This window comes from Engystomops pustulosus, chromosome 1 (assembly GCF_040894005.1).
Source record: "Engystomops pustulosus chromosome 1, aEngPut4.maternal, whole genome shotgun sequence".
NCBI classification, from domain to species: domain Eukaryota; kingdom Metazoa; phylum Chordata; class Amphibia; order Anura; family Leptodactylidae; genus Engystomops; species Engystomops pustulosus.
In genome coordinates this window covers 133,126,507-133,154,336 of record NC_092411.1, presented here as the reverse complement: position 1 = coordinate 133,154,336, position 27,830 = coordinate 133,126,507, and the positions used below count along the sequence as shown (strand labels likewise).

The 27,830-nt window shown below is 37.9% G+C and overlaps 1 protein-coding gene across 3 annotated transcripts in view; it reads left to right on the top strand.

The window, feature by feature from the left end:
* ADAMTSL1 (ADAMTS like 1) overlaps positions 1-27,830 on the top strand; it is a 542,967-nt gene that overhangs the window by 489,825 nt on the left and 25,312 nt on the right. For all 3 annotated transcript variants that reach the window (XM_072154046.1, XM_072154056.1, XM_072154066.1), the window contains 6 exons: positions 9,348-9,558; positions 11,672-11,851; positions 14,897-15,050; positions 17,884-19,006; positions 20,366-20,493; positions 23,453-23,581. In XM_072154046.1, the coding sequence (XP_072010147.1) occupies positions 9,348-9,558; positions 11,672-11,851; positions 14,897-15,050; positions 17,884-19,006; positions 20,366-20,493; positions 23,453-23,581 (1,925 nt within the window). The remainder of the gene's footprint in view (positions 1-9,347; positions 9,559-11,671; positions 11,852-14,896; positions 15,051-17,883; positions 19,007-20,365; positions 20,494-23,452; positions 23,582-27,830) is intronic.

Genomic DNA, 27,830 nt, shown 5'->3' with positions numbered 1-27,830 from the left:
AATGCGCAGTATAACATATTTGTGATTTTCCTTCTGTTCTATTTAACATGAAAACCATTTACTAAAAAATGGACATTCCTACAAAACATGTTTTTCTACACCTTTTCTCAAACTGTAAAAGTTGACCATATCGGTGCCGGGGTTATTATTTTACAGTTCAGTCCAATAGATCTACACAATTGCTGTTGTATTGGAGTGTTGTCACAATAATGTAATACATGTTATTGTGTACAGAAGCTACATGTTTCTGGTCTGGAAATTATTAGCCAGCAATATCTTGATTTTCACATCATCACAAAAAAAAGACAATTCATCATGTGCAGGGCTGGTACAATGACATTGTTCATTTTGTTCAATGAAACTTGGAAGATTTTCAAAGCACAAGCTAAACAAAATCCACCACTTACTATTTCCTGCAGGTTTTGCCAAGAAGTAGAAACTGAAAGGCTAGAAGTAGAAAAATGTTTGCTGCAATATTTAGGAAACCAGGCAGCCAGTATATTTAGTAGTATGAAGTCAAAATGAACATTTCAGGATAATATATCAGATTGGCTAGGCAAGTTTTTGTGCAATGATAAAAAAACTTTTACTAAAATATTTTAAAAATATGTACAGAATTATTCCCTCACCCTTCCCCAGGGTCATCTACAGATGTAGAGGGTGCATGTATTTCAGAAAACTGTAAATATTGGGCAAGATTTATCTTTTTCTTTCAAAAGCCACACTTTTTTGAGCGGTTTGCTTTTTGCACACTTTTCCATATTTACAAGACATCTCATGGTGCACAGCTTTGGGATAGATTAGTTGTATTGGCCATCTGAAACTTTTGAAAAAGTGGCAAAAAGTACGTGAAAGCTCACCTGATCTCAGGAAGAAGTAGAACAACCAACATTACAACATTTTTGCACAAAAATTTGTGACTTATGACAATTCTATGTCTGTTTTTGGAGCTCCGCTGCCCAGCAGATTAATTAAAGTGGATTTGACCCTTTAAAAAATGTAATTATGCTCTAATTGCGGTATGGATTTTTTTTTTCAAAAAGTCCCAGAATGCAAAAAAAGTCCCAGAACATATGCCAGCAGGAGACTGGAGTGACTATGCTTTTTGTAAAGCATAGTCTTTAGAGATTTTTGTAAAAGTCGCAAGTCATGAATCTGGTTTTGTATGACGTTGCACTAGCAGTAGCACTATGTTTATTCCAGGTTAATAAAGTGGTGAAAATAGTCCTGTCCGGCAATGAAAATTCCCAGAAAAACTCAATCCGACCTTTTTTTAGTTTTTTTTTTTTTATGATAAAAAAGCACAACAAAACCAATCCCTTTTCTTCAGCTGTCCGGTTGGAGGGGCCATACTTCAAACGGCTATATCTCCTGAACCATGGCACCTAGAAACACAACTATGGTGGAGAAGACTCTCCCTTTTAATTTAGTGTAGAAACAGAGATATCCACTGTTAAATTTACAGTCGGAAATCTCAGAAATAGAAAGCTGTATATGAAAACAACAACTGTCATTCATAATTCTGAACCTCTTGTCTCAGACAACAGCACCCACAGCAAAATAGGGGGCCACATCAACGGCACAGTTACCTACTACAAAGCAGGAATTGACTCTTAAAAATAGCGTTTCTTCAAGCCCAATGTCAGCATGGATATATTATTACTGGATAGCTCGAATTGGGCAGTAGATTGTTTAGGTTCACCCCTACAAACAGGACATATAACCGTATGGCATTCATGAATGGGTTAAAAAGAATAAAGCAGCTATACTTAAATTCCTCTGGTGCTTCAGTATAATACTGTACCTCCTGTCCCCACCAGTCTCTGTTTGCTTACAGTGGTGCAGCATTGATGTCACAACTATAGTGTGAACCCGCTTGAGGTCTTACAAAAGGCCTATGTATACTGACAAAGGCCGGAGGGGAAACTCTAAACTCTAAAAGTGTGAACTCTCTATGGCCAAATGAAAAAGGGCAGTGCTATTGCAAATTTGTATATACAACAGTGCCCCAACACTGCATTTTAGGAAGTAATAATGGTAAATGTATTTATTTTGGGAATACAATAAATTTCTTGCAGTGTGCAACGAGATGGGTCTAGAGAACAGTGGACGTCATCTATGTAATAAAAAATGCTGTGTCACTGTCATTTGGATTTGTAATATTCTACAGTATTATAAAGGTAAGTAAGGAATTGTGGGAAACCGTGTTACATAGCAACTATAGAAAAAAATAGAGCAGAGAAGAATAAATTAATTGTGCTTTGTACTTTACTAAATCTGTGTCATCTGTGTTTCATGGTTTTAGAAAGAGATTGCCTTTACCTAAACTTTTGTTGAATGAGTGTAATATGTTACCAATTAACTGGTAAGCCTAAAAATGGGTAGGTCAAGTTCATAGTATACTAAAACATTATGCAGAACACACAGCTGAAATACAGGCATTGAGCCTAAAAGACTCATGTATGTTTCCTATTCTCATCTGCCTGGAATAGTATCCATTAAATGTGAGATCCAAAACAAAAAAGGTATTTGCTGTCATATTTTATTACATTAGCTTACTATCACTACCTTTCTTTGGTTTTTAACGCCCCTGACTTTAGCACAGTGATGGTGAACCTTTTAGAGACCGCGTACCCAAACTAAAACTAAAACACATTTATTGCAAAGTGCCAACACACCAATTTCAGTAGTAATTTATTGCTACCTGTTCTACCGCAACTTTCAAACATATTGGCCTCTTGAGGACAACAAAACAGTTAAAAGAATTAGGGCAAATTTTGACTGATGTTGTAGCGTCTCGCAATGGTCCCCTTGTACAGGAAGAAATGTGGGCCTAGAGGAGCTCTAAAGATAATCCTCCCTTTTCCACATGTTCTACCTCTTCCTGCAGTCCCAAGCAATCTAGAATGTGTTGCTTTAAAATAGCACTGAGAGCATCATTTCCTGAGTCTCCTGGGACTGCAGGATGATTCTTTGAGTTCTATGGCTGGTGCTATGTTGATGGCCAAAAAGAGGGCTCTGCGTGCCACCTCTGGCACCCGTGCCATAGGTTCGCCACCACTGCTTTAGCATTTGAAGGAGTATGGGTAAACTATTGTACAATTAGTATACATTTACATGTAAAGGAAGAAGTGGCAGAGAACTATGTCAGATACTATAGGGAATTTATTAAGACTTGTGTATTAATAATCCCTGTCATACTGCATTTACTAAGAGGTATCAGTACCGGAATAAAATCTATGTCCGGCCTGATATAGATTTCAGCTATAACTTAAGTATACTGCACAGTATTCTGTCATAGGCTATATTAAACTTGGAAAGCCTGGGCCTCTCCACCCTGGCCCACCTTGCTTCCAGCCTTGCAAAGCCCACTTGTTAAAATGTGGCGTGTGTGGTATTAAAGCCAGCAAAAAGTCGACGTTTAAATGCTTTGTACACCAGAAAACTGGAATTCAAGGCATGATAAATTCATCCTACTGTCACTACAACTCCTTTCTATTTGTAATATATTTATGATACCATGTTCTAAGAAATTACATGCTCAATTCTTATATTAAGCATGTTTGGCATCATATGCTGCAGCCTGTCTTAAAGCACAGGAAATTGTTCCCTTCAACTAAACAAAACATATCTAATTGCATTTTTAACTTATCGCTATGTATGCAGAACCTAGTTATTAATCCCCCGTAAGTAAGTAGAACCTGGTGGTAAGTAATACATTTCAAAGCTAGTTCCAAATAAGATTGCATTCTGCTGGATCTTTGAGGCCATTAGACCTTTCATTTCGTGTTAACATGTGTGTGGTTTGAAAGTTGCCTGGCCACCCTGTAATTGGGTTGTGAGTTGCACTCTTTCACAAACAGGTTTCTTATGTTTTTTTTTTTTTTTTCATCTCTGTTTTAAACCCCGCTTTTTCCAAAAGCCATATCTTTTTGACTTTCCTGGTTACAATGTTTTATGAGGGCTTGTTATCTATGGGACAAATTTTACAACATGTAAAAGGGTTGGACACTTTTCAATAAAGCACTTCTATAATACATGTATCTGCATGTATATGTAACTGTTTCTTTGTGACCTTTGAAAGCTGCAGTCTTTCTCTGTACTGCTCTGCTGCCCACTGGCTATACACAGAGCTGTTTTCTCTGTGTCTGCTCCAGGTTATCCATAATGGCATCACTCCCTGTGTCTCTCTCCTCACAGTCCAGCCACACTGACATAGACTGGGAAAGGGGAGGGTGGGAGCAGGATGAGTCATAACTATGAATGCTACTGAACAGGAGGAGCTGCAACAGCAGAGATGTAAAGAAAGTAGCATTAAGGGTCTGTGTTGCAGGGGACATTATTCATAACTGGACCCTCTGCTCTATTATTATATATATTACATATAGTGTAAATGGATACAGTATATACTGATAGCAGCCACTGATATTCTGTGGTGAGATGTCAGTGTGTACTGAAGCCATTGGGTCATTAACATATCAAAAGGCTTTGAACAGTAAGAAGCCACCATGAACCAGGTGTGAGATTCCCTGCACATACTGGGGTCTATCCTGAGAGGGTCTTAGGGTGGAGTTATAAGGGGGTGGGCAGGGACTACACAAAGGGATATTTAAGGTGGAAAAACCAGAAATCAGTCCCTCTTGCTTCCTGGCCCCCCACCTGGATGAACAGCACTTAAGGAACCAGGTCATATATTGTGTGTGCTTTCTGTGTATGTATATAACTTTATAAGAGTAATTATAACATAGTACTTATTATAATATAGTAGACTTTATACGTGTACCTATAGATATTCCAGGTGTTATGTGTTTTACCATATATATACATAGCTAAGTGTTTACAGTGAGTGTGTATATATTAGCGTAACTACATGTACATCCTGTAGCTGTATCCCATTCACACGTGGATCTCTGCCCTGCACTTGTATTGGAGGAGTAGATATATAGATGCTACTGTGCATGAGTCTCTATATGTACATGTATATGGTCAGGTACTGGATGTGACTCCTGCTTCAGGGTATATCCAGGAGCTTCTGTAGTGTTAGAATATATTGTATATACATACACATTACTGGGGTCCAGAAGGGGCCAGGAAAAGAGGTTTGTGTGTAGTTGTGTTCTCTATGTATCTTGTATTGTATATTATGTAGTTACTTTGTCACATGTTTGTTGTTAGTAAAGTCTTTTTGTATATAAGTATCTGCGAGGGTTGTATGTTATTCCTGTGATATATGAAGGACTGGAGTGGGCGCTTATGGTAAATAGCACAGACTAAGGAGCTGGACAGAACCACTGAAGCCTAGAGGAACTGAATAGAAACCCAATCCCCAAAACCCCCCTTTATCAGTCTGCATACAGTACAAAAGTAGGTAGCAGGTGTCAGTACCTGTCCAGCAAACCGCGCAACCACAACCAGGCTTGGCGCTAGCTGTCAGACTAGGTAAGGGGTGGCGAACTCACCCTGCGACGTCCCTGCAGGCTAAGGCCCTGCCTAAAGCAGATAAACCGCCCTGACAGTCCCTGAGTGACCCTACAAGATGACAGGAAGGCTTACCTCGTCTGACGGCTGCTGGATGGTGGAGCAGACAGGTAACAGGAATACAGGTATAGAACAGTGTTCACACTGGCGCACAGAAACCAACACAAGACTGAACAGGTAACCGGAATACAAGAATAAACCAGCGTTCACACTGGTGCACAGAATACAAATACAGGACTGAGACAGGGACAAAACAACAGATATAGACAGGTCTTCAGGCAGATAATCAAAGGTCAGATCCAGATACAGGTACAGGCGGGATATACACAGGTCAGGTCAAGATCAAACGGTTATATACAGGTCAGGTCAAGATCAACATCAAGGAGGTAATATACAGATCAGGTACAGATACAGGCAGACAAACGGAGACAGGTAAAAACTGAACTAGAAACACAGGTAAGACAAGACTCAAAATAACCAGCAAGGTAAGATGGGAATGGGCAGGTATTTAAGGCCGATCCTGGACACGCCCCCAGTACACTGGGGAACTGTCCATCAGGCTAATAACCCTTGCTGGGCAGGACTAAAATGCAAGGAGCCGAATGTGGCTCAGTTAATAAAAACACAAGCATTAAGCCACAGTTCACACACAAATAAACGTCATCTATTCTGCCAACTGCAAATAGTGCAACGTTTTGGCACGGTCGTTACACGGTCAGGACTGCTGAATGACTTGGGGAACATTCAGGTATTATTTTCAAAGCAGTAAAAGCACATGGTTAACTTATGTAAAAGAGAGCCAACCCCTTTAATATTCGGTGGCATGTTCTGGGAAGCTGGAAAAAAATCCAAATATGGTAAGATTGGTAGGATTCTCCATTTTCCTATGGAATTTGTTTTTGCAGCTTTCACTGTTTAGTCCAGTTGACACATCTCCTTTGGGCCAGTGTGTCCAGGAGATACCAAATATATATTGTTTTGTTATTTCTTTATATCTCTTTATTTCTTTATGTTTAGGTTTTTACAATTATTTTAGATCCCCATGAGTGCTTGAATTTTAGTGGATCTGATCACTCATACAATATACAGCAATAGGTCTGTTTTGCAGTATATTGTGAATATATACCTCACCAGGCTGTAATATATAGTTCCTCTAATAGGCTTTCATGTCATGGCAATCCGTCAGCACCCTCAGACTACAAGAGGGGGGGTCGTCAATTGGTTGGGAATATGGAGATGCCCATGACTTCCACTGCATAGGCTGTCATATGTGGAGGGGGCTCAGTCAGTGAGCCATCTACATTCACCCTTTTATGACCGGTAATTGGAACATTGGTCATTTGTGAAGGGGTTAAGAGTTGTGCTAACATAGTATGGTATTGTATCGCATGATATACACATAGCAAAGCTAAATATGATTCAAAATGCCCCCCTTTTAATTGATTTTCAATGGCTTTTGCTATTATCTGAGATAAGATATTATGGTGCAAAAAGTTTTCAAGGTGCAGAACATTATGTAAAATAGTGCTACATCTGTACATAATCTCTTCCAGGAGAGTAGCTAAAGGGGATGCAGAAGTACTAGGCACAAACGCTGCTTGTCCCGAATGCTTAGGTGGAACCCAAAGACATCTTTCACATAAAAATATGCCACTATTCCTAATGGCATGTGATAGGTATGTGCGCCATTACAAATATTGCACTGGGGCTTCGGAGATTAAAGAGCACCTGAGGTTTCATAACCCAGCTTTTGCCAACATTTAGGAAGTCTTTAGGTGCTTTCAACACTCATATGTATGTTTTGGATGAACAGGTTGATATGATAACTGCTGTGCAGCATGACTCTCATTGCAGTTAGTGACTAAATGCTCCAGTGTATGTTAATATTTGCTTAAAATATATTTCCTTCAGTAACAGTAAAGGCAGTTCATTAGCCTTTACCAATTGTGGATCTTCTTGCACATACCCTTTAGATTGGGAGATAAAGTAAAGATGGCCAGCAAGCTATGGATCTCTTTTTATTGTGAATTTTCTAAAGTTCTCCACAATGAATTATAAATAGCCTCTTGGGATTGGAACTGGAGATATAAATGGCACTCTTTATCTAACATAATCTCCTTTTACAATGCTCTAACCCTTCTCCTTTCCATTACCTAATCTACATTCAGCCATGAGATCACAGCTTTACTGTTTTACTGGTGTTATCTTTATTTCATTATACATTTCAGTGTGCTCTGTCAACTATTCACCATTATACTTTGAATTACTATAATCCATTTGTACAATTGGTTGCAATTTCCTCCACTTTAGTCCTAATGTTTACTTATTATCTACACATGTTCCTAGTCACCTAAATGAACAGTGTCAAGAAAGAAGTCCTAAGTTCACTAGTGTACACATATGTAAGAGATTAATAGGTATGGATGCAGCTCATGTTTAGCATATCCTTTCCATCCTGAAACCCCACATAAATTACACTGACACAAACTATGGGTGATAAGCCAAATTAAAATTTTTCACTCTGCTTTATATTTCAATCCAGAAAGAAAAATTTCGTTGATCTGATATTTCTGCCTTCCAGTGATAAAAATTGGATCTGTCATGGAAGTCATGACCACCAGTTTTCATATTACATCAGCTATCTTCCCAACATCGCCTAATCGTTCAGTTATTTCAGGGGAGTCAATCAATGAATTGTTTTATAATTAGGTATACTTTACACTGACTCAGATATATGGCCTTAGGCATTCCCTGTTTAGATTAACCGGGTGCTGCATTAAACCCATATAGTTTCATTGTGATGTATAAGTTATCTTTAGAGCCAGTCTTTAAGGTTTACTGCCTGGGTGTTGTATTATATTTTCATTACATAACATATTTAATTCCAAATGTATTCAGATGTGCTGCTTTGAAGAGATGACATATATGTATTATGATGATATAAGTATTATGTGGCATGCATGTGCTGTGTAATGCCACTGTAAGAGAATAGACAAGGATGGAAAGGTAGGTCAAACACGGACAGTAAGCCCCAAAGCTGTCCCTACCCATTCTACCGTAATTAGTAGGGACAACTGTTCGAAGTTCTTTGACTGCACCAATGTGAAAACATGGACATGCAAACAGAACGAAACAAAACAGAAGAATAGTTGTACATATAAATGTCAAAACCAAGAGAACAATGACTTATAGAATCAAGAGGCAATGGTCAGTAGACAGACAAGTCCAGAAAAACGGTAACATGCTTCAAAAAGACTTAAAGCAAACAATGGGAAGTGAGCAGATAAACCTCATATGTGATATCAGAGTCCCAGTCCAGAAAGTGTTTATAGTAAGAATTTGTCCATCAAAGCTAGCTTAACTGTCTGCAGTCCAGAACAATTCAACAGAAGACAGACAGGTGTGGTAGAAACCATTTAAGAAAGCCAGGAGTGAAATACCCCAAAGTTGGACAGAATGCAAACTGAGTACAAAATACAGTCAACAGAGCTTCTTCTGTAATACTTTATGGACAGAGTATGATGCTAAAGTCCAAACCAGAACAGATGTTATAATCTGGACCCAACAATCTCTATCACCTTTACAAAGCATGGTGAAGCATTTTTCTCCAGAGGTAACATTTAGACCATTCATCATCAAAGCTACATATTATCGCAGTGAGGTCCCTTTCAGACAGTAATGCAGGTGCTCTTTCTATGCAAATATTATAGACCACATCACCAAAACCCCCTGTGGTTCAACAGACCAGATTTAGAGTACCAGAGGCATATATGATGCTTTCACATTGGTTCTGATTGACCTATTGTACAGGCTACACAAGAAAATACAAAGCAACAGTATACTGTAGTAAATTCTTATTTCTTTGACAGATGGGAAATTGGAAACTGGAGTTCATGCAGTTTGACTTGTGGAGTGGGATTACAAACTAGAGATGTATTTTGCTCTCATCTTCTATCAAGAGAGACAAATGAAACTGTGGTCCTAGGAGATGACTTCTGCAAACAACCTAAACCAAATTTGGTCCAGGCCTGTAATCGGTTTGACTGTCCACCAGCTTGGTACCCAGGCGAATGGAAATCGGTAAGGTGCAAAGTGTGTTATTTCTAGATTAACTGATCCTAAGGTAAATTTAGTATCATGGAAGTATACTAATGGCCTTCTAATGTTTTCCAAATACCTACTATGTCTAATCCGTGTAGTGTAATGTTCAAATTGAAATTTGTGGCCCACATCTATGAAAAACAGTTCCTGTGGAGTGTAGCAGATTTATGAATTGTGGTGCACGATCTTCATGAATCGGGTGCCCCCTGCACTGCTCCGACAGAGTGCACCAACTTTTTCTTGGTGCGTCTTTACCATAGAGTGCGCAACACAATTCTGTCAGATGCTGCATGATAAATGTGGTCAAAGGTGCAACTGTGCACAGGATCGCCCCTTTCGGTGCAGAATTTTGTGTCTGGTCGAGTATAGTGCAGCCACGACACACATGTGTCATGGACAATATATAAATACATGTGCAAGCAGTTTACAGTGAAAAGAACATGCAAAGTCAGACTAAAAACTGGTGCTTTAATAAATGTGCGCCTGTATTTTTGCCTATATAGTTTCTAAAAGCTCACATTTTTATTTTATTCTATTCTAGTATATTCATTTGTGGATTGGTAATATGGCTGCAACTTTATATACATTTCACTTTTTTTTTTGCTTCCTGTGTCCCTCCTTTTTATGCTAAAATAAAGATTTAACATATGTAGTGTTCTTTTTTACCGCATTAAACTTAGATGAAAAACTTCTACAAACAGGTGAAAGATCAGATTTTAAGTGATTTTACTGCAGAGTACTTTAAATTAAATTCTAAAACTTGCTTGTAAAAGAAGTGGATAACTAGGAGTAAGAGGGAGAGAAGAATACTGGATGCATATAAAAGCTTTCTATTTTTTGGCAGATGAGTTTATTATAATCAAAGCTTATATCCTTCAAGATGATAAAGAAGACGCGGTAAAAATTTAAAGCTGTATTTATTTAAAGATGGCTGTTTTTTGGGTCCATGCCAGCCAAAGAGCGTATCTTGTTTTCAGCAACTTTTTATGGGGGGTAGCCACTTTGCCAAAAACTTATACAAAACAGGAAAAATTAGGAAGTTAACTCTTTTCATTGCATGCTGCTAGCATGTGACAGAAAAGTGGATAGCAAGTTTTTATGCTTGCAGAATGTGAAAGAATGAATGTTTTATCATAGGCTATACCATGTATAAAATGACTATAAATTTATAAGTGCATGATAAGACTGGATTTCACCCTAAGGCATGGAAAACCACTTGAGGCATCGAAGTACAAAATAGTGAATAATATATGCATTCATTCCATTTTTCCTGTTACATTGCAACCAGCCTATATTAACAACATATTAACCTCTTAGGAACAAATTTGTTCTCTGTTAAGCAGGTATTAAAACGCACCAATTTAAAAGTTGTATTGTAGCATTGAATGGAAAACACTTCTTTGTAGCACTTCATTACAAAGGCATGTTCATATATAAAACATACTAATGTTGGGAGTCATCATGATGGATTTGAGTTTGATACAGTCGTCTTATTTGACATAAACTCATCATTTTCAAAAGCAGCTTTATTTAGACCACATGTATCGTTACATGGCTGCAGTTTCCCTATTTTTGGACGAAAAAGTTTTTATTTACCCTTCAACTAAAGAAAATTTTAAAAAGACATAGAAAACATGAATGAAATAAATGTAAAGAAAATTGGAAATGTTTTCTCATTAGTAATGGTTGGTTATGGCTGATAAAATAGAAAATGGACGCAGTCAAGACTGCTAATTCTTGAAGGACCTGTATTTATGGAAAAGGGAAGTCATCAATTCACAGCCCCCCCCTCCATATATTTTTACTTGAAACTTATTGGTACGAGTAATTAAGGAAATACATACCATATCAACGATTTGATGGCAAAAATGAGGGGGATAAGGAGCCTTTTAAATCTCCAATAGGCTGCTTTCAGGGAGAGTCTAAAAGGCTGTTACTTTGAATCCGCTTTTGAAAAAGCATAACAACCCCTTGAAATTCAGGGGAACTACAAAGGAATAAATAAGGAATTTTAATATGAGAGTAGATTACTTTCTGAATGTTGTATAAATCATTACAATGCACTTATAACTCATCCTGCACTTAATTGCAGTGCTCACAGTCCTGTGGGGGAGGTGTACATACTCGTGATGTTCCCTGCAAGCAAAGACTTTCTGATGGAAGCATTTTAGAACTGCCAGAAACATTTTGTTTACCTCCAAAGCCAACATCTCAAAAACTGTGTGAGAATGAAGATTGCCCACCAGAGTGGTACTTAACTGAATGGTCTCAGGTATTTAGTAAAACATATCATCATAGATTTTGTTTTTGTTAACTTATAATGCATTGTAATTTTCTTGTATGTCTTTCAAGTTTCCACATGTCTAAAATTTGTTAAATGATAGATGAATAGTGGTAAAATTATTGGATAACTTTATCAAACATTATAGATATAAATATGTTGGATATTCGGACTCTTTTAATGGATTAGGTTAATGAATTGGAAATGCCAGATAAGAAGACTTTTCACCACATTCACCAAACCCAACTGTAAGCATAATTTCATTGCATTGATCCACTGTTTCTGTTACAGATGGAATCTTTATGTAGCCCAGTCCATCCCATCACTAGTTATTTGACTCTAGACAACCTATTAATGATAGTTTTAGGGTAGTTTCAGTACCTGATATCATAATTAGTCTTTTTGCTTCAGGGCAGGTAGAGAAAAGAGCTCTAATCATCTAGCACAGATCCAAAAGTAAAAACATTGATTACCTAGAATCCGGAGCTAAAATTCCATTTACTCCCGAATCAGTGGACATTTCTGGTCCAAAATTGTATCTTGAGTTGATGGCTTTGACTAAGGAGCAGGAAAAAAAATCAATAGCAAGTCACCATTTTTGTATTGGATAGTTTCATTATGCAGGCAGTTCCCGGGTTACATACAAGATTCTAAAGGATACAAGGTTCTTTAGGTTTGTTCTTAAGTTGAATTTGTATGTCAATTGAAACTGTATATTTTATAATTGTAGCTCCAGACAATTTTTTTTTATATCTGTGACAATTGGATTTAAAAAATGTATGATTATCATAAGCTTAATTACAGGCACCTTTAACCCCTACGGGACTCAGCCTCTTTTGGCCTTAAGGACGCGGCCCCATTTTTCAAATCTGCCCTGTGTCACTATAAGTGGTTATAGCTTTGGAACGCTATGAGATATTCAGGGGATTTTGAGATTGTTTTCTCGTGACACATTGTACTTCAAATTAGTTTAAAAATTTGGATGAAATCTTTTGTGTTTAGTTATGAAAAAAAACTAAATTTATCAAAAAATCTTTATTTTCAAAGTTCTAAATTCCCTACTTTTGATGCAGATAGTCATAGCACCCAAATAAATTACATTTCCCAAGTGTCTGCTTTATGTTGGCATGGTTTTTTAAGATTCTACATATTTTACTAGAATGTTATGAGGCTCAGAATTTGGGTGCCATTTTTCAAATTTTTGGGAAAATCACCAAAACTAATATTTAGATGGACCTGCTCAACTTTTAATTGACCGTGAGAGGCCTAAATAATAGCTAGACTCATAAATTACCGCATTATGGATTTCTACCGAGTACACCGATACTCTATATGTGGTGGTAACCTGCTGTATGGGCGCACGGCCGGGCATAGAGGGGAAGAAGGCGCCATGCTGATCAGATTTGCTATGTCACATTGTACAGGCTATAATTTTTTTAGTTTTTTTATTGTGGACCTATAGGGGCTTTTTTTTGCCACATGAGGTGCACTTTTCTGGTACATAATTTTGGGGCATCTTTAGCTAATTGGTGAGATTTTATTAACTCTTTGTTGGTGGAGGAAATGAAAATCATCAATTTTTAGGAACTTTTTTTTTTTTTTTTTTGGCCGTTTACCGTACCGTAAAAATAGTATATTATTTTTATTCTATGGGTCTCCACGATTACGAAAAGACCTTATTTATATAGGTTTTTTTAAAAAACATTTCCCATTTTACTGAATAAGAAGTAAGTAGGCAAAAATGTAAATTTCTGCATCACTGACTTTCATATGCATAACTTTTTTATTTTTCAGCTTACAAATCTGGTTAGGGGTTTATTTTTTTGTGAAAATATTTGTTATTTTTAGTGGTCTTATTTTAGAGTGCGTAATTTTTTTAAATCACTTTTTAGAGCATTTTTTAAAGGGTATTAATTGAAAATAATCTTTTTTTCGCAGCGTTTTTTAGGGGTTTTTTTTACGGGGTTCATTTTGCAGGTCCAATAACAATTTGTAACAATAACTGTTTTATTATGCAGTTACGGATGCAGGGATACCAAATATGTGGGGGTTTTGTGTATTTTATTCAATTTTACTGAATAAAAACTAATTTGGAGACAATTTTGTTCATGTTAGCATCACCATCTTTTCATATGCATAACTTTTTTATTTTTCGGCTTAAAAATCTGGTTAGGGGCTTATTTTTTGCGAGAAGGATTGTTCTTTTTAGTGGTCTTATTTTAGAGTGCGGAACTTTTTAAAATCACTTTTTAGAACATTTTTTAATGGGTATTAATTAAAAATCATCTTTTTTTCAGAGAGTTTTTTAAGGTTGTTTTTTACGGGGATCACTTTTCGGGTCCAATAATGATTCTGTTTTATTATGCAGATTGTCACGGACGTAGTGATACCAAATATGTGGGGGTTTTCTGTATTTTATTCAATATCACTGTATAAAAACTAATTTGGAGAAAATTTTGTTCATTTTAGCATCACCATCTTTTCATATGCATAAATTTTTTATTTTTCTGCTGACAAATCTGGTTAGAGGCTTATTTTTTGCAAGAAGCATTGGTTTTTTTAGTGGTCTTATTTTAGAGTACGTAACATTTTTTAAATCACTTTTTAGATTTTTTTTTAAAGGTATTAATTAAAAATTATCTTTTTTCTGAACGTTTTTTGTGTTTCCCCCCCCACGTTTACCGTGCAGGTCCAGTAATGATTCTGTTTTATTATACAGATTGGTATGGACGCGGCAATACCAAATATGTGGCGGTTTTTTGTGTGTTTGTGTTTTTAATAGTTTATTAAGTGTTTTTATGGGAAAATGTCATTTTAGGGGCTTATATTTTTATGTATTAATTTTTTATTTATTCTAATGTGTTAACTTTAGTGTTTTTACTTATACTTACTTGAACTTGAACCAGCAATGCTCTGATTGCTGATTCAAGTTCAATACACTGCTCTACAATATTATTTCATTGTAAAACTACTATTGTTACTCAAATTGTTTATCATCTAAAGGTGTTAACTTGTGAATCACTTTTTTATTTGTAGTGCTCAGTGTCCTGTGGAGAGGGAACACAGATCCAAAGCGCAATTTGTAGGAAAAAAGTGAAGACTGGAGAATATATTGTGGTGAATTCAACTACATGTGCTCAATCAGTCCTACATCAGATGACCCGTCCTTGTTTGCTTGCCCTATGCACTAGTAATGTCTATTTTTTTTATTGTTACACTTTTCCAACTTATACTGCAGGGCTATATATTACTGCACAATTTTTCCATTATTCACAGTAAAAAAAAAATTATTAAAAACTGCAAAGTATATTTCATGATTGACAGTACAGTACCATACTTTTCCTCAAAAGATTTATGCTTCCTATAGCATATTTTACTCTAATATCCTTTTATGTGTATTATCTTAAAGCTTCCTGCTAATAATAGTATTATTATTTTGATAAATTAATATTTTAATTTACACTATTATTGTGGTGATATACTAATATATTACATGCTCCGTGGTTTGATCTAAGGGACCTCAGTTTGCTTTGAAAGCTTTTGCTCAAGTGAATGAGGTCTTTCTACAGTTTACCTTTCTCCTCTCATGCACAAGCCTCTGACCTACTAGCTCCAGAAAGTCCCTCTGCCAACCCCCTTCCCATCTCACAGCAGACAGCTCAGTGTGATACAGCTCATTTCTGAGGCTTATGTCTCTCAGCCCCTCCACTACTCCACTTAGTCTTTCCATTCCATCGTCTGGTAGTCTGAGTAGATAAGAGACAAGACATCATCGTTTAGTCTCTGTATATCAGTAATAGACAAGGGAAAGTTTCCTGACATTATATATTGGCATAGTACCTATGCAGTGTGAATGGAATACAGACAGACAGCTCAGATCAGTGCTAGGGAACAGCCTACAGCCAAACTGTGAATTTGGAAGAGGCTACAATATGGAAGTGATTAATCTATTTGTAAGCCTTAAAGGGGTATTCCCAATAAGATAAGATTCTTAAATATATTCAGGATAACAAAATAACACATGTTCTAATTCACTGTTATAAAAAATACAGCATTTCACAGATATAATTCCAACCTATCTATATCACTCTTGGTGTATACAATTTTGGTTGCCCCTGAATATGACTGTAAATCTTCTGGCTATGGTTGGATTCTTCTCATGAATAGCTTCTCTTGTCTGCAGGGCTGCAGTGCTCTCTGCATCCTGCCCCCTGCACTACAAGACCAGCTCAGACACCGGCACTTCCTGTCAGCAGCCAGCAGTGTACGGAGAGTAACGCTACAAGCTACGGACAGATAAATTCTTTAACTGAGGGAGGCATTTAGCAGAGCTTACTATGAGCGTGTTATATGTGAGTTAGCAGAGCTGAGAGTGTCATTGGGGCAGATTTATCAAGTGTCTGAAAGTCAGAAGATTTCCAGTTGCCCATGGCAACCAATCACAGCTCAGCTTTCATTTTACCAGTGCTCATGAATATTTTAAAGGGGAGCTGTGATTGGTTGCCATGGGCAACAAGAAATATTCTGACTTTAAGACACTTTATAAATCTGCCCCTGTGTTTTATATCCATCTATTGGATCTCATCATCTCTCATCTCTGATTTGTCTCATCTCTTTTTCTATGTGTCAGATACTTGTAGAATGTTCAGAAGCTAAATGAAAGTGTAGGTAAACTGTGTACCCTGATAATCTGAGTACATTGTCAGCACACACCATTTCATAGCACAGAGGAATCTTAACCCCTTAACGACTTGGCCTTTTTTAGTTTTTTCACTTCCATTTTTCACTCACCAACTTCAAAAATCTATAACTTTTTAATTTTTTCACATAAAGAGCTGTGTTATGGCTTATTTTCTGCGTAACAAATTGCACTTCATAGTGATGGTATTTAATATTCCATGGCATGTACTGGGAAGCGGGAAAAAATTCCAAATGCAGTGAAAATGGTGAAAAAACAAATTTGCGACGTTTTCTTGTGGGCTTGCATTTTACAGCTTTCACTCTGCGTCCCAAATGACATGTCTACTTTATTCTTTGGGTCAGTGCGATCATGTGGATACCAAATTTGTATAGGTTTTATAATGTTTTCATACATTTAAAAAAATTAAAACCTCCTCTACAAAATATATATTTTTTATTTTGCCATCTTCTGGCGCCAATAACTTTTTCATACTTTGGTGTACGGAGCTGTGGGTAGTGTCATTTTTTGCAAATTTTGATGGCGTTTTCATTGCTATAATTTTTGGGACTGTGCGACCTTTTGATCACTTTTTATACATTTTTTTTATATTTTATAAAATGGCAAAAAAAAATGCCATTTTCGACTTTGGACGCTATTTTCCGTTACGGGGTTAAACGCAGTGAAAAACCATTATTATATTTTGATAGATCGGGCATTTTCGGACGCGTCGATACCTAATGTGTTTATGATTTTTACTGTTTATTTATATTTATATCAGTTCTAAGGAAAGGGGGGTGATTTGAATTTTTAGGTTTTTACTTTTACTATTTTTCAGACTCCCTAGGGTACTCTAACCCTAGGTAGTCTGATTCATCCTATCATATACTGCCATACTACTGTATGGCAGTATATGTAGATTTTACTCCCCATTCATTACAATGGGCAATTAGCACATTGTAATGCATGGGTTAAAACGCAGTAGCCTCTGGTATTCGGAACACCAGAGGCTACCATGGCGACGGATCGCTGCTCCCCATGACGTCATCAGGGAGCAACGATCCACGACAAGATGGCGGCGCCCATGCGGCGCGAGGTGAAAACACTGGTAAGCCTTTGTACTAGTATGGCGCACGTCGGGAAGGGGTTAAAGTATCACCTCAGAGAGTCCCCGACCACAATCTGGAATTTTACACTGACCATCACTGAGTGATAGCTAAAACAGCAATACAACTGATTAAAATTGTAAAGTGAGAGGTCAAAAATTATCTTTATTATGTGAACATCACTAGGGATTAAATTTGTGGCAAAACCCTTAAATACTGTTGTTTCATTTAATTTTAAGGACCGAAAACTGGACAGAAAACATACCCTCAGATTACAGGTTTAAGAAAAATATATATACAAACAAGAAAGCAGAAGAAGTTGCAATTTGTCATTGGGGGATATGCTTACCTCCTTCCGAAGACCTCTCTTGTGCTCAAATGCCCTGTACGACGATTCCGTAAACCTCAGATTATATGGGAGAAGGATGGGAAACACTTGATAAGCTCAGAACATATTACCGTTGCACCACATGGGTATATCAAAATTCATCACCTTAGATCTTCGGACACTGGAATATACACATGCATGGCTGGGCCTAGCCAAGAACATTTTGTTATTAAGCTCATTGGTGAAAACAATAAAATATTTTCTCAGGCTTCTAGAATAAGAGATGATGAAACTAGTAAGAAAATTAAAAAGAATGAAGCTTATAACCGTCCAGAAAAACAACAGACTTCAAATCTGTTTAATAGAAGCAAGACTGAAAAACAAATTCAAGTTTCAGATGCAAGTAGTCGCTATGATAATATAATTTCAAGACTGCTGACCCTAAAACCTTGGTTGGAAAATTATGTTGATTCAGTGGATCCTCAAGAATCCTTTGAAAGGAACATCTCCTCAGAGGAAGATCAAGTTGTAGAGGACTCTTTAGCAAACACAGTCATAATAGATGTCAAGCGTATAGATGATTTAATTCAATCTATGTCTCAGGAACCTGCTGAACTCCATGACAACAACAGCAGACACCTCTTATCCCAATTGGCCCATGAGTTGGCACGGAGCTATGGAGAAAACTATGAAGCTCCTGTTTTCAAAGCAGATCATAAGCAGGGTAGTCCTGGAAGATCTGAGCATTCATTATACAAACCTGTCTCTAGTTTCTCCAGTTCCTGGAGATCATCATCACTTGAATCAGAAGTCTTTGAGCCTCATGAAATCGTTCCAGATAGGAAACCAGTAATACTAAGAAAAATATCTGCAGCTCAGCATTTTTCTGCTTCTGAAGTTGTGACTCATATTGGGCAGACAGTGGCACTAGCTAGTGGGACTCTCAGTGTGCTTTTACATTGTGAAGCTGGTGGAAACCCCAAACCAGTTATCATTTGGGCCAGAAATGGAGAAGAAGTAAAATATAGTAACAGGTAAGTAATTTAAATACATTTTAAAAGTTTTCTCCTTTGAATGCTAAGTGTAACGCTTTTTTATGGTAAGTGCAATATTTACCATTAGACCAGCTGAAGCATTGGCCTCAGGGCATCAATGTGTGTTAAATCGCACTGCTGCCATCATATTAAGATCTCCTGCATTTAGTTTCTGTAGCATGCATTACATGAAGGTAGTTCCTTAATAGTCCCCATCAGGTCATATAACAGGAGGCTGCCCAGGTTTTTGCCCATAGAAAAAGTTTCATACTGCATGTGGAGCATGATGTAGAACAGTCATTATGGAGAAGGAGAAATATAAATAACAGAAGTACAGTAGGCTCTCTCCTGAACAAGTTATTAACTAGGTTAGTTTATTCCAATTACAGAGACCTGAGTGTCTAGCTGCCTCCATCCACATTGTTGTTCCTGCTTGGCTTTCATTCTTCCTTTTGCCCCCTCTCTGCTGGCTTGTGTCAACTCACCACAGAAATTTCCTGGACAAAACCTACTAAAGTTTGCAGATTTATATCTATGTAACAGCCACTTTATGAGTAGTAACTGGTTACAGTGACTGGTCACCAGGGGCAGATTTACACTGGCATGGGCCCTGGGCTGTATGAATATTATACCCCCTACAAGTCTGAAATCTTTTCCGTCTGTGGTTTAAGGACCATTGGAGGACTTTCAAAGGTTCAAAAATGGATCTTTATTAAATATGTATTCATAGCAAGAACAGAGGTATGAGGATGGGTGAGGGTCCTGCTCAGTTTAAAGTCTGATCAGCAGTTGGGGTGGCCATGGGCCCCTGGCTACCACCCAAAGCGCCTGTATTCGAATCCACTATTACTGGTGACACTTCTTTCTCCAGTAGATTCAGAATCAGTTGTTGTACCCTGTGGTGCATCTGTGTTCTAGCCCATCTGCAGTGATGAGGTAGTGGGGAGAAAAACCTAATCACTTGGAAAGAGTATCAGCGGGACACTGTGCACTGCCTGGAGGAGGACTGTACATACAACATGAGGATGTAATCCAGACAGCAGAACGGCTTTGGCCACACAGATGTACACATAGCATTGCATTGTACATAAATTTCAGTTCTTTCCAGACTGTGCATCCCATATTGTAATGACATTTAAAAAATTTTTCAAGGATCACATGTCCTGTTCAAAACTGAACTGTATCAACCTAACTGAACTGAATTGTCAGCTCACTTTGATAATTATTGTGGCAGTCACATACAGGCATGAATAGCCATGTCTTGTGGTCACCACTCCCACATATAGTGTCAACGAAACTTTAATTTCATAAAAACTGAATTAATTTGCGCTAAAACACAATTTTCATCTCTCATAACAGGATCCTTCTAAAGTCAGATGATTCCTTGGAGATATTAGAACCAGTTGAAGCAGATGTTGGCTTCTACACCTGCAATGCCACCAACTCTCTAGGCTCTGCCTCAGTGTCAATTGCCATTACTCTTGCTGGTGAGTGATTGAGTGTTTCCTGTAGCTGTAGAAATAGCTTTCCAGTGACACAAAAATGGGTTAAGCTGGTTGTGATGTATGACAAACTTAAATCTTATGCCGTGTGTGATTTGATGGAAGAACTTAGGAACACATTTACAAGAAACTATTATTATTATTATTCAAAAATGTCTATCAAAATATACATAATTTAATTAATTATACAGTGTAGAAAAGCTAAATTAAAAGAAAATATCAGTAATATAACTACTATAACCAATAACAGCATATGAATCTTTAGAAATTTGTTTCATTTAGCTGAATGGTAAGATAATTAGTAATTTCTTTCATTATTTTTAATGAACTTTAATGAGGCATTGCAATAAGGGAAACCATACAGGAAATAAAAACAAGTGTGTAATTGAGGGTTTGAGAGTAGGGGAAGCAGAAGCGGAAGCGAAAAGTAAAAGGTATACATGAGTGCATCTCTTTTTGTTCAAGGACCAGATATAGACTGTATTTTTATAGTATCACACATCAGCGATCCATAATTTTCCATTTGATGTTTTGCTCAGATAAATAGCAATTTCAAATTTGGAAGTAAGCTGCAATTTACAAAACAATTTGGCATACGTCACCAATGTGATCTTCTCCCATGTCAGATGATCTTTCTAATTTAACCTTCTCGTTAGAAATCAAATGTGTTTTACATATAGCGTATTCTACTGGCTACTGTCCATAGAGTACATCGATTGTTAAACATTATTTCATGGCTATGCTGACAGTGTAGGAAGAAGATGCTCACTTTTCCACCTTGTGAATTGTGAAAACATACAGTCACTGGTGTATACATTTGGTTACCTAAAAGGAAACTTACCATGTCCTTCTGCCTACCTTTGCCCTAATCTGTAGTTTAATACTCTTGGAATTTAACCTAACTTGTTAAAAACTTTATTTTAGTAATTTGTAATTTAATAATACTGGAACCTAACCTAACTTGTTAAAAACTTTATTTTACTAATTTGTAAATTAACTGCAGAGGCTACTGGGGTATGTACTAGCCTGGCCAGGCCCTGGGAGCTAAGCTAATACACACCCCAGTAGCCTCTGCAGTTAATTTATATGTTACTTAAAGAGAACCCGTCATGCAAAATAACCCCCCTAAACTAAATATATTTTCATAAACTGCCATTAGAGAGCATTGCCTCTATCCCTTCAGTGTCCCTCTACATGCCTGTAACCCTAAGCAATGAGGTCCTAAAGCTGTATGCAAATGACCTGTGAAATGTCCAATGAAGCATTAGCATATTCAAGCTGTCCACTCTATTCATGAGTGGGAGGTACAGCCACACCCCCAGTGCTTGACTGACAGCCTGTATAATGGTGTGAGGCTGTATAATGATGTGCTTCCTGGTGCTGGTGGCCACGCCCCCTGCAGCCTGTGTGTGAATGTGTGTGTGTATAGGAGAGATACAGCAGCTCCAGGCAGCCATGTTACCACAGATTCATGTGTAGCTGATATCTGTGTATCACACATGTGTATTAGGAGGATGCAGCATGTCAGCAGATGCACTAACTATGCTTTACTATACATTACACACAGACATGAGGAGAGGGGAGGGGGAACAGGGGTGACATCACTGCATCTGACCATGTGACAGCCTAATTTACATAATAAAAAATAGATGATTTTACAATGATTAATGTATGAAATAACTAGATAAAGGCTGGGAAGGATCCTTGTGAGCTGCTCCAACAGGAAGAGGTGACAGGACTAGTGGCAGAGACCTGATGACAGGTGTCCTTTAAATAAAGTTAGATAAAGGTTCCAGGATTATTAAATTAAATATTAGGGCAGAGTTAGGCAGGAGGAATCTATCACCAGATCGACTTTTGAAGGTAGATTACTCATGGCAGTGTTTTCTTTACACTGAAATGAAATGTTTAGACATTATTGTATTTAACCTTTAAGTAGTTTTACGTGCTCTGTATATGGCTTGACTGCCATTCTTTTGCCCATGATTTTAATGTCAGCAGATCTGGTTTGTGGTGTTTTGTTTTTTTAAGATCACACAATTTTTTCCAATTAAAGTTGCATATAGTGGCATCTTCCTAAGTCTGGGGTAACTTACACATGCTGATTGCTAAACATTATAGGCTTTTCTCGTAGTGAAAACATAAACACTTAACCCCTTATCCATTATGATTCTTAAGACAGGTTTGCCCTTGGAAGGAAAAATCAAAACATCTGTTGAAATTATTTTATTTTCAGTAGTATTTACTCGTAGAGAAAGTGTGGGACTTGGCCAGGATACATTTCTTCTCCTTTTTATGCATGATAGTGCTATTTTACGTGTGTTAAATAAAAGTTCCTTACTCTAAGGAGGTAGTAGGAGCAATCCAGTATGTTGTAGAAAGGAATGAAAACCATGTGTCAATCAACAAAGTAATACTGTGTAACCAATAGATGGGAATAGTGGACAACTACAGTACATATTGTCACATATGTGATCAATAATGCCATCAAGGAGAGCGTCAAGTTCACTGAACATTAAATAATAGAATGTTTAAAATCTTCGGTCCTGGATAGGCTCGGGTTTCTGTAGGTTTGTGCCAAAGGGAATAACGTTATGGTAGCTCTGCTCTTGGATTTTTATTTAAATAGTCTTTAGTAGCTATTTAATATTAGGGTCATTTAGAATCCTGAGCTCTCAAGTTACTGGTATGTATTAGACATTAATAATGAGTGTCACAAGCTATTGAATGCTCGACCTTACTTCAATGACCTCTAATGGTTTGCAAGTATTTAGGCTTTCCTCGCTCTCCTGCGGTCTTCTCCATCCATTCTTGATTATCCCAGATGGTTTATTGCATGCTTTGTATGGGCAGCCTTCTGCAAAACAGCAGGCTTCCTCTTGGCGCCTGCTCTTTGAACCTTTGCTGTATCAGGTGTCTGTGATGTATTGTTTTTTGTCTCCAGGGAAACCATTAATAAAGACCTCCAGGACTGTGCTTATCAATATGGATGCACCTTCCATAGCTGTCGACGTGGGTAGTGTAGTGAAGACCATTCATGCAACAAATGTTACCATTCATTGTCAAGTGGCAGGTAAGTCAGAGATGTAACAGATTATCACCAGTGATACAGTTTAGTGAGTTGTTGTGATTGGAAACACATTGACTAACAACCACTGAAATATCTACTATGTATATCCATTATTTTATTGAATGTTTATAAACAACCAGTACAATATATGTAGTTATGTAGAACATCATCTTTACATTTCTATCACTATAAGCAGGGCAAGAAAAATTACACTCTTAATGGGCTATAGTAAAGATACATATGCAATTGATTTTTTTCAGAGGGTGACTCTCATGGATCTGCACTCTGCCTGGGCAAGTTGCCGATCTAGCCAGATGGCAGATGTGCCTTTTATGTCCCCTACATTTCCCTACTTCTTATACTGTCAGCACTCCCTAACATTCCTATCCTAATAATAATAATTCCTTTATTTATATAGCGCACACAGATTACACAGCGCTGCACAGAGCTTGCCAAATCAGTCCCTGTCCATAATGGAGCTCACAATCTAATCAATCTACCAGTATGTTTTGGAGTGTGGGAGGAAACCGTAGGACCCGGAGGAAACCTACCCAAACACACAGAGAACATACAAACTCTTTGCTGATGTTGATCCTAGCCAGCACTCCTATTCCTGTAAGCAGATTTGGGATCTGAACACAATAATAAAACCCTGTCAAGGGCTACGCACATGCAAAAACAATCTATACAAGAATGAAAAACAGAAAAGCATGTGTAAAGTAGCAAAAAGCCAAAATTTTTTTAATTAACAGAATAGACATATAACAAACATCAATAGGGTAAAGGATAAAAAAAGGATGCAATGCACCCATAAGTGAAAAGCCAACTAGAGCCTGACACCTGATACTGTCAGGTCATCCAGACCTGAGCCACCAATAAACCAATCCCACAACACTGACTCCAAAATAGAAGTATGTGAAGGCTGGGTGCGTGTATATGTGCTGGAGTGGCGTAACCTCAATCAGTGGGCTAGGCATGAGGCAATACAAAGATCTGTGCATGGCCTGTGCAAAATATCCCTCTATGTCGAAAATGCTGGAAATGCCCTTGTAGCATGAACTACTCACATGGACCCATGCCTATGAAATTACCAGGAAGATGTGGGATGGGGTTGAGGACTCCTATTCCTGACACAGCCAGCACTTTTGTCATGTGTTAATGGTTTGTTGTCCACCAGCTTTTGAGTGGAGCAGCAGCTGGGTTGCCACTCTGTTTTCCATGTTCAATCCCATAGCAATAAAACAGCAGCACCACTTAATGAACAAACCTCTATAGGACTACTCTCCAGGTACAGGGTCACAGTCTAGCCATCTAGCCCACCAAGTACCCATCATCTCAGAATGACTACTACTATGGCTAAGAAGTTCTGTAGACTTGTGAGGGAAACCTCCCACAGTGGGGATTCAGTTTGGAAGCTATTTGTAAGCTGTTTATAAACAAATCAACTCCCAGCACACAGCATGAGCAAGCGTGACAGTATGGATAACACACGTCTGTCTGGGGCGACCTGGTGTGATGTTTCCCAGAGCAGTGATCTGTGGGAATCTCCATTTACATTTCTCATTTCAGGATTAAACACTATTGCTCCACATCCCACTGTCACACAATTGCTGCCTATAAACGAAGCACATTCTACACATCATAATTCTCTGTTTATTTCACAACATGATGTTTAAGTGAGACGGGTACTTCTTGAGTGTAAAAGTCTATTTAATAAATAACTATATACATATATGTGTGTGTGTATAAATATATATCGCTAAATAAATAGATAGATAGATAGATAGATATAGTTTTTGCTACTTTTAGGCCAAAAATGTCCTAAATGATAACACAGATTAAATTCCATGCCTTCTTTCTAGAGGAGTGATGTAAGGGTACAAATGTATCTGAAAGGACTCTGGGTGCTGAGTTCAGAGCTCGTGAGCCACACCCAGGGCTGTGATGCTGGGTGCTGAGTGACAACTGCAGTATCTATCCCCTGGAGAGTTGTGGGGTTCATTCTAGAAATCAGTGTAGGTCTTGGCTGGTGTTCAATGATGCAGTCCTAGCCAGTCTAGGCTGATAGTGCAGCATCCAGGATAAATGGATAATCCCTGGTTTACTCTGGGCTGGTTATACCTTCTCCTGTGACTGTCTGTTTCTGATTTGCTGGACCTGAAACACTGAACTTGTACCTGAGCCTGTATCCAGCCTAAGACAGTACCCTGAACCACCCCAGTCTGAACTGTAACCTGTATCTGGAATCGTGTATCCTGCCTGATCTGAAACCCTGTATCATGTCTGATCAGGAACCCCGTATGTAACCTGCCTGATCCGGAACCCTGAATGCCACCCTGATGTTGAACCGTGCCAGATTCTAAACCCCAGTCTAATGCAGAACCCTGAACCTGTATCTCAGCCTGTACCCCAATCTTGAGCCCATATTTCGAACCCTGTTTCAGAGCCTGTACACTTGTTCCTCTACACTCTTGTGTCTGCATATTTATCTGAAACCCTGATACCATGGTTGTAAAACTAAGAACAAACTACAACAAAGGTATGAGAGTCTCTGAATTGTGGGCAGTGTTGGACTAGGGTTTCTTGGGCCCCCAGATAAATTATACATGAGGCCCATCCTCCACCAACTTCTAGAATGCAGACACTTATAGCCTACAAACTGGGTTGTCTTCCGCTGTGCCTGGGGTCCAGTACTGGGTTAGAAACTCACCCTACCAAAGGATCCTTTGGTACTCTGGTGAACCAGTCCAACACTGTTTGTGGGGAGCATTATACATATTGCAGTTACGTAAATAACACAATGTTCACTTGGCATAACACCTTTACATAGAAAAGTAGAACAGTACACAGGCACCCTAGGCACTTCTGCTATATACATGTGTAACAGATACATGAATGAATAAACATGGTTATGGTTACGGATTTAAATCAGTTTCATCATCCTGTACATTTTGCATACTTAAGAAGCATGTTTCAAGCTCAAAGGGAGAGGTTAGTGAGAAGATCATCAGCCATAAAGACACAAAATACTAGAGATGTAAATGTTTACTGGTTATGCCCTTTAGCCAGAGTAGAATAACTTTAAGCATGAAGGATGAGCTGTGCAATGTAAATATGACGTTTGGCTCCTGTTGCTGATGCCAGAAGACACTGAAATGGGCTGCCTGTTGACAAGCTTTGATAAGCTATAGCAGATGATTATTTAGTAATACTGATGAGTCTTGGGGCCCCATAAGATAACAGGAATGTTAATTCTATACAATAACAAGAGACAATGGGGCTCTCTCTGCTATAGTATCCCAATGTTTTTCTGTAATAATAATAATAATTATTATTATTATTATTATTGTAGCAAGTTTTGTCTATCTACCAATACAAACTTTTGGACAATTCCCTCAAAATGCACCAGATCACAGTGGCTGATTCCAGGTGATACATCTTGGGACAGTGAATTCTGGGTCTATAACACCTGTTAAACAGCTTGTTATGAGACCAAATTCTGTGCCAGAATTTTGTAGGACATTTTCGCATCTGAAGCCATGCCCCAGAAAACTATGGTTGTTGTGCAAGTCTTCAGATGTGATTTTTTTATATTTCTATACTCAACACAAGAGCCTTTATGGGATAAGGGTGCATCTACAGGGCCATCTGGGGTATGTATATGCGGCCGCGTATATGTCTCCATAAAAAGGCAATGGCGGCCCGGCAGTGGTACATGTGTGGCACTAATCCGTGCGGTATAACGGAAAAAGATAGAGCATGTTCTATCTTTTCCCGTGTGTGCGGCCATGCGGCACTGTTTTCTTTGGAGGGGGGAGGGGTCAAGTTACATTTTTGTTCAGTTGCCTTTTGCTGTTATTATGCTTATTTTTTATTTTTGTATATTGGCTATTAGAAAAATATGAAATCAAACTGTTAAAAAATATGAAAAGATGAACCCCATTGGGGACAGGGACCGATTTGGCAAAGCTCTGTATTGCGCTGCATAATCTGTCTGCGCTATATAAATAAAGGAATTATAATTTTATTATTATTAAGTTTCAAAAACCTACAACCAAAAAAAAATGCTTTCTTGCCACCTAGTGGTGGAAATTTGTAAAGCCTGTTTGAGCTGCCACTAGATTTTTTTTTTTTGTTCTTTTTCTGCCCAAAACCAAAAAAATACAAAAAATCATAGCGATTGTATGTTGATATGGTGGAGTGTGATGTGTATTCCCCACTCGATCTGCAAGTAAGGCTTTGGACATGACAG